This window comes from Cynoglossus semilaevis, chromosome 17 (assembly GCF_000523025.1).
Source record: "Cynoglossus semilaevis isolate Cse_v1.0 chromosome 17, Cse_v1.0, whole genome shotgun sequence".
Taxonomy (NCBI): Eukaryota; Metazoa; Chordata; class Actinopteri; order Pleuronectiformes; family Cynoglossidae; genus Cynoglossus; species Cynoglossus semilaevis.
In genome coordinates this window covers 5,599,864-5,608,163 of record NC_024323.1, presented here as the reverse complement: position 1 = coordinate 5,608,163, position 8,300 = coordinate 5,599,864, and the positions used below count along the sequence as shown (strand labels likewise).

General features: G+C 40.3%; 1 protein-coding gene across 5 annotated transcripts in view; it reads left to right on the top strand.

Moving 5' to 3' along the window:
* The window catches only part of arhgap44a (Rho GTPase activating protein 44a), a 29,690-nt gene extending 27,624 nt beyond the window's left edge, over window positions 1-2,066 (top strand). For 4 of the 5 annotated variants that reach the window (XM_017040636.2, XM_008329510.3, XM_008329511.3 and 1 more), the window contains one exon: window positions 1,587-2,066. In XM_017040636.2, the coding sequence (XP_016896125.1) occupies window positions 1,587-1,744 (158 nt within the window). In that variant the 3' untranslated portion in view covers window positions 1,745-2,066. The remainder of the gene's footprint in view (window positions 1-1,586) is intronic. The other variant, XM_017040638.2, reaches the window with a different exon arrangement.
* The last annotated feature ends 6,234 nt before the right edge of the window (window positions 2,067-8,300 follow it).

The following is an 8,300-nucleotide window of genomic DNA, read 5'->3' as shown; positions in this document are numbered from 1 at the left end:
TGGTGAGAGTGGAGGGGAGGGCACAGGTAACCCCAGTCCTCCTCCGGGGGGGTTCATTGCTTCTTTTAACCCTTGGTCCTTTTTTCCAACACTGCCACGCTCCATCTCATTCCTACACAGGAGCAGTCTCCAGCCTCTGCCTGGTCCTGCTGCGCCCAGTTACTGCAGCACATTAGATGGAGACGTTACTCCAACGCCACCCGGTGTCTCCTCTCCCACAGAGTTTCACACACATCCTGTTGCCTCTGTGTTGGTTTATCTGGCCGTTGTTGTACAGTACTGTGTCGTTGTGCAGTCATTTTTGACCTGTCCTTGTTCTTTATCTGACAAATATAGTTGAGGACAAAACTATTAGCCCCACGGGAATCGAACTCTCCTGGAGGATTCCCAAGTGCTTTTATATCAGACATGATATTTTTACACTGTTGTTGGAAACATATTGACGTTGGTAAGAAGGAGTTACTGCATTTTACACTGCATACAGAAACATTCAAGAAGTGTAGCGTTCAGATATCTGTCCAGGGGAGAGACTGGTGCAGTGTTGAGGCTCCATTAGCAACCAGAAGGTTCCGGGTTCAATACCATGTAGTAGCTAAATCCCAGGATGGGATGATTACTTAAATTGAACACGAACACATGAAAGCACACACAAAGCAGTTAAGTAGGCGGTAAATGGACTTGGCGGTGTGATCTTAGAGAGGCGCCGAGCGACATGAACTCAAAACAGCATTGGACAACTCTCTGACTAACACTGGACGGCTGTTCTGCCCAAAAATGTAAATCTGACCCTGACTCAATCTGCCAAAAAAGTGTGAAAAGATTGTTAAAAGAAAAAAAAATCAGTAACATAATTAAAAGTATTTTTTAACTACAGTAAAACTTATCCTATCCTTGGTCCAGTACTATCTCCATAGGGCCAAAGTGACTGTTACTGACTGGTCTATACAAACACAAAAAACAATCTTTGGATCACGGTCGATGTTGATGACATCACCAGGAACTAATCATATATATTAGAACTTATTAGAATAGACCTTTAACAATGTAACACAGACAACTTTATTCCTTCAACTCAGAGAAAACTGTAATTTAAAAAAAGGAGTGTTTTCCCATAACAATTCCTAACGCTGTATAGAATCACTTGGGAAATACTTGCAGGGACATAACACTTCTCAGTGGGAGACAATAATTTTGTCCTCATCTGTGTGGTATTGTTGTCTCTATGGGCACCCAAAGCTGTGACCTCCCAGACGACTCACCACCGAGTTTGCTGTGGTCCGACTTGCAACACAATGAAAAAACAAAATGATTCCTGTGCAGAATGTGAAACACATGTGATCTACTGATTTCCTTTTCTCAAATCAGGGCTGACGTCACACACACACACACACACACACCTCTTTCTTGCCTTGAGTTCAGAATCAGAAAGATTAATATTATTTCTGCTCTCTTCCATTTTTTTACACCTCATGCTCATCACCCATTGCTCTCTCCTTCTCCTCCTCCTCCTCCTCTGGCTCACATCACCGTTTCTCACCTCTCTGCTCACCATCACTCACCCTCTCCCTGCCCATGCTCACCATTAGATATCTTCAATTATGAAATCCCCTCCATCAATGTCAATCTGGACAGCCTCATCGATGAGTTCAGCGCTGGTGCCCCCTGCAGGAAGTCCCTGGCAGTGACAGACTCTCCAGACGGAGACGATGTGTGTGAGGAGGAGCCACAGAGCACCACTCTATGACCTATGAGCCTAAGACACCACTGCTAACCAGCACGCACCCCCACCCATACTTGTTACTGTCACCGCCAAAGGCCTGATGGGAAATCTAACCTTACTGATGCCCACCTGAAAGTCTATAGAGCTCAAACCCTCCCTCACTGCTGCTACGGGCCGCAGAGAATCACATCTGTCACAGTGGCTCGCTAAAAAACAGTCAATGTAATCACAACTAAAATAAGATAAAATGAAAACAACCAAAATGCTATAGTGGAGGAACAGTTGCCTTTCGGTAAAAGACGACCATAGATGAATATTATGTTTTTTAAAAAATGTCAGATTTTTTTTTTTGCTTCACTTGTTTGATGGTTTTTTTTCTCTCTTTTTTTGCCTTATTTATCCAACATGCAATCAGATTGCAATATGATATTAGTGACTTGGACATCGTTTGCGCAGGGGAAACCCAAAGCCTGACATCGCACGGAGCAATTGCACATCCTCAGGGTGAAACAGAGAGACAGAGTGAGAGAAGTCTGGTTCTATTGCTCACAGGGTATTCAAGCTTTGGTGCACATCAGGAACACGGCCGACGGACCAGTTAATGCATTTTAATTCCCATCTCCATTTTTGATTTCCTCCCCCTGTTTGAAGAGCGACATTTACCTGGAAAATAGGGGGAAAAATTGCATTCACTTTAAGCTCACTTTTTACCAGCACAGTATGAGAAGAATGTTATTGTACAGTCAATTCAAGTTCCGAAGCTTGCCTCTGTTTATCGGTGAAGACAAAAGCACCAATGTGTTGTTGTTGTTTTTGTTTTTTTGCATGAGACGCCAATGTGACTGCTTCGTATCAAAGGCCTAAGAGTGGCAGTGTGTTTAATGGTGTGAATGTTGTAGCTGGAATTCCACAGTGGGCGTGGGTGGGTGATCTCCCCCACCAGGTAGATGCAAATCAGGCAAAGAGGGGCAGGACTAATATGGGTGTGATCTACTGGTTGATTCGTACCCACGTACCCCAGGCACGGGTGAACACGCTGTGTGAAGAGGTGGTGTTACAGTGTGATAGTGATCATAATGGATGGGTGACTACACTGCCTTTATATGGTTCACATGGTTCTAACTCCTAATCTAGTTACAAGTGCTTCAGGTTCAGTGTCCTTTGACCCCCCCCCCCCGCCCACACCGCCCACAAGACACTAACAGACTGATGTAGATGTATATAAATATATGAGATGAAAAGTGAAAGTATATGTAACTGTACTGTTGAGGACAAAACCATCGGCCCCACAGGAAATGGATCATATGGTTAAAATGTTTGTTTCTTTTGCTGAAGCATCATTGAATCAAATCGTTTTTATTTATTTATTTTAATTATTGCAGAAAGGTCAGAATTACAAGAACTTCGACGTCAGACCTGTTTGTTGAGCCAAAGCACAAACTTTTAAAGTGTTTTAATGAAGTAATAAATTTGAAGGAGGTTAAAAAAAACTAGACATTATTTACTTGTAATTTTTTTTTTGTTTATCTTTGGTTAAATCTTCTGGGCAGAGTTGGAAACACTACAGGAGCAGAATAATAATTATAGACCTGGGAATGAATGGATGGTGAGGGAGCTGTGATGACACAACCTCCCACCTTGCACTGGATATATACAACTGGGTCAACTGAGAGGAAACGTCTCAAAGTGACCTTTGACCCTGTTTAGGAAATGAGAGGAGAGGAGTACACCTCCAAAGAACACCATCCTCAAAGTGAAAAGACAAGAAAAGTTCATAATTTTAAAAGATTTTACTTGAAAAATCTATCATTTTACGGGGTTCCCATTTTGTCCTCAACTGTATCCAAACTGTACATATATATGACACCATAATATATGTGCTGATATTTATCTGGTGTAATGATTAAAAGATCGGTGTTATTTTTGTCCCTGCACATAAACAGCAGTACTGCAGTTCTGTAGATTCAGGTCATGCTTTTACCACAGTGACACCAAGGAGTGACGCTGGAACCGCGTTCTGCCACAAACACCAATCTGTCAGTCTTTCTGCAGTGATGATTGTAGTCATGATGTCAGACCAGTGTCAGTCACTTCACAGAGAGACAAAGTGATGTCCTAACAGTCCAGGACAAATTTGAAGGCAAATTCAAAACCTATTTTGGACGGAATTTGCATACGTCCTCGCTGCAGATTATGGATAACTGTCAATTAAATCTTAAATATCTCACAGAATGTCAGTGTGTAGGAGAATCATTTAAGTGCAATTACAGTGTTCACTGATCCACCTCGGTCCAGAGGTGGTCAAACTCACTTCCCATAATTCCTCTGAAAAAAGCCATTAATAACACTGAAAAAAAGAAGAAAAAAAAAGGAAAATTATTTTTTGCTTAATTCAGTTGTGAATGATCTTATTATTGGATTTCATTTGCTCCTGCAGTGATCCATGGTGTGCATCAGTGTGTGTACTCACAGTGACGTCCGCTCATAAAGATTTTGGTGACAGTGGCGTTGGTTGTTATTTTGGAGCTGCAGTCATAACAACAATGTAAACTATAGAGGATTTATCGTCTGTACAGGAGTCAGAAATGTATTTATATTAATGGTCTACTTTTCTGACATTGAACCCATGAGAGTTAATATTTTTGGATGAGGGTCCATTGAAGCCCGTCGGCATGTACGGGGCAGTGTCACTGTAACGCTTTCGTGCATCATGACTGGATCTTATCTTAGAGCCACCTTAAGGCATGCACTCACAGTCATCTTAGGTGTGATGTTTATGCTGTTGACGTTCAAAAACAATCCTCCCTGGAAACTCTGCTCATCACTTCACATTTTTTTCTCTCTCGGCCGGTGCAGTGGATATAAAACTTTGTACACCCCTGGTTAATATCCAGAGATTTTCAGCATAAAAGACTTTTTTTTTTAACCAGGAGAATAACTCACTAAAGCATGACGCTGCTTCGTTCATGATGTTCTTCAAGTGTTTTGCAGTGTTGTGTTTCTGCCAAACTGACTGACATCGTTGACTATGAACTGATCATATTCAGCTGTGCTTACATGTTTTCTACTGTTTAAAAATAGCTGCTCTTTCCTCTAGTCACAGGCAATTAAAAATGTAACTGATATTTTGTAACTTTACTCCGTCAGTAGGAAAATTGCTCACTACATTCAACCGTTTTTTGGTGTTGCTCAACTCACCACAGTTCTGCTAGAGCTGGGATTTGAACCGGCAAACGTTCGATAACAAGACAAGTCTTCTGTTTATCTTTTTTCAATTATGGAAAACATTCCATATATTTTGAAAGTATTTTTAGTTCATTCTGTAGTGAGTGATACCATTAAAAGACGACAAGTCTAGTTCTGTTTTCAGGCTCTTCACAGGCAAACAACCATTAAATCCTACTGCAATAGCTGAACTCATGTAGTGTTATGTGGTCGGCATCTCTCTGTTAGATGGTAGTGATAGTGTGCTGGCTAGTATTTGAGGTTTAAGGCACTGTTTCTAATGTGAGTAGTGATTGTTGATATCTTAAAAACTAAAGAGATGAAAGGTTCTCCTCTTGATTTATGTTTCAATGTGAAAAAAAATCCCTTTTCACAGAGGTGTGTGAACTCTTTATATCCACTGTCATACAAACTCACACCAACATATTCTCGGGAGCCACTTTTTGCACACAGTTAGTTAAGACATAATTTAATCCAGTATGTGAAGTCACGTAGGCCTAAGTGGAAAAACTCAATTTGTTTACATTTTGTGGAGTTTATTTTAAGGTTATTAATAAAATTTTAAAATAAAAGAATCTGAAAAAGTCTCCTGCATGATCTTAGAGGAAGTCTTTTAACCTAGGTTTCCGTGTCAGTCGCTGTCCTTTCAGGGACTGTCAGAGGTTGTAGGGAATTCACTGAAGGACTGAAGGGGAATAACAAAACAGTCGTCTCTGGGGTTTCCAGCAATACTGAAGAGAAGTGGACGAAGCCTGTGGATGCACTGCCTCCTGTTCTCATTACTAGTGTACAAACAGGACCTGCTGCTTGTCGAGCCTTCCATGACCCCTCACCCCCCCTCCTCAGCCCACTGCCCCTTCTGCTTAGCATATCAAGTGGAACACAGTGTGTGTGAAGCCAACCTGCAATCCTGATCAGAATGTCAGAAATAAATAAATATATATTAAAGTCTACATTTTTAATAATCTCTCTCTCGAGTCTTGTGAGGTGATGAAAATCTGCCTGAATTCATTTTCATGTCTGACAACTGCTTTTATTTACTTAATTAATTTTCTATAAAAAAATGTTCAGTTTCAGTTCATGACCTAATAAAAAATATCTAAATATTAAAAAAATGATTTAGATTTCTGTTTTCTGCATCAATAGCTGCAGATTAGCAAGAAGAGACCCAATGCAAGGGAAATGTAGTCAAAAATAGCAAATATTACATTAAGCTAACCCAGACAAATGATGCAAAAATGATTGAAAATATAATAAATAAAAGTTAGCATAGAACTATTCTATAATAATGAATAATAGAAATGTCCCATGCCTGGGCCCTGGACCAGACTTTGGACCAACGCTGCTATTTTTATTTTTTCGTTTTTTGAGTCATCGAATAACGACGATGAAATTAGCAAGAGCTGAAAAGCTGAGGAGTCTACAGCAGCGTGTAACCTGTAGGACAGGCACAGCAGCATGGCTGAAGCTGTTCCACGGCACAACGAAACAAGGAGTGTTCAGGTCTGAGGAGGTGAGGTAAGAGAGAAAGAATGTTTCTCTGATCCAAGGAACACAGACATCAGGTACAATATGTTTATCCTTAGACAGTAACATCCTGTGGTACAAGGACAATTGGCTACACCAAAAATCAACTTCAGTAAAAGTGACTATTCTCCTTGAAGCGGTTGACGGTAATTTAACGCTGCTGGACGGCGGGGTCTCTGATTACAGCCGTCCACCTGACTCTGCTCGTCCCTATCTGTTGGTGCTGTACACCTCCGTCAGACAGTGTTGGCTGCATCAATTATTTCTTCGATGAAACATTTATAGACGACTGTAGCTGTAAGACAAAACTAGGACAGAGCATTCAAAGAATACCTAAGGACAGACAACAACAACATACTGCACAGGCTGTCTTCATGCTGGATTCTTGTCCTTTTGTTTACTCTCTAGTTAGCAGTTGGGTCGTTCATGTTATCTATCACTTTTATGCTACAGTCACATGAACTATTAAATAGTTTATGTGAAAATTATTTAATAGTTCAGGTGAATGAACTGCACGAAACACTGCACACAACAGATTTTTGTGTTTTAAAGGCACCAGCCATTGATATAAGACTTTTAGTCTAACCTTAATCCTTAACCTGGGCCTGACTGTAATCTAACACTTATTCTAATCCTTACTCCAAACTAAAATCTCGAACCTCAAAAAAAAAAACAACAACCCCCCCCCAAAAAAAAACAACAACAACAAAACAAAAACACTCAGACACACACTCAGTAAAGACCTGAAAGAGTCCCACAAGTATAGTAACACCAGGTGTATTCATGCACACACACACACACACACACACACACACAACTGGTCTTCTGGTATTTTTACGAATATGCCATCCCTAAAAGCTCTGTTAACAACACAATAAAATTGGTTTCTATGGTTGCGTTTCAAAAGGACTTGTGTTTTGTGTTGTGGGACAGTTTTGTCTCAGTGTTGTTGGTAGAAAAGCCTGATAAAAGTTAGTGAGTCTTTATTACATCACACCACATTTGGCTCAGGTCTCTATAAACAGAACACTGATCATTGTTTACACACGTTTGTCTGCTGCAATGTCTAATGGTTTCAAATCCCCTTTTTTCAAACACTTTGAAATGAGACTTCTGTTGAGTTAAGAGAAGTCACTGAAGTTTCCTGTTTGGCTGCTACGTCTGGAACAGGTAGAACTCGTTGCAGGAATTCTAAACAAAAGCCACAGTTGTCAAGATTTTCTTTGACCTCACTGTCGCGTACACAGTTGCTCAGAGATGCACATAAAACAGGTGGGTGTGTCTGTACAGTCCCTGACTCTTCCTGTCAAGTCGTGTGTGTTAATAACCTGCAATGTTCCAGTCCTACACCACAGGGAGGATCAGGCTGAGTCCAAGTCCAAGTTGAAGAAACTAAGTCCAACCAAGACAAAAATAGTCCAGGATATAAATTTTGAATTTTATTAAATTTTAATTCAATCAGTTGGGGTTTTTAGTCTATACAATAATAATAATAATAATAATAATAATAATAATAATTAACTGGAGTGCCTGGGTTTCAAGTCACTGACAAAAAAAATAATAAAAAAAAATAAGAAAAATAGAAAATGTCTACCTAAGTCTTTAGGGTTTGGAAATTCCCTAATATTTTAAGTGTGACTTCTGGATGCTTTCTAGTTGTGACCACGTCCTAGAAAAGTCCTTGTCGTTGTGTTTTAGCCTGAGGTCAAGTGAATAAAGAGAACCTCGATTTTAATCTCCAGGATTTTAAAGTCAGTGATTGGCAGTTGACTGGTGGACCTGAGGTTTCACTGACCAGTCCAGTCAACTGAAGGGCTGCATTTTGAAT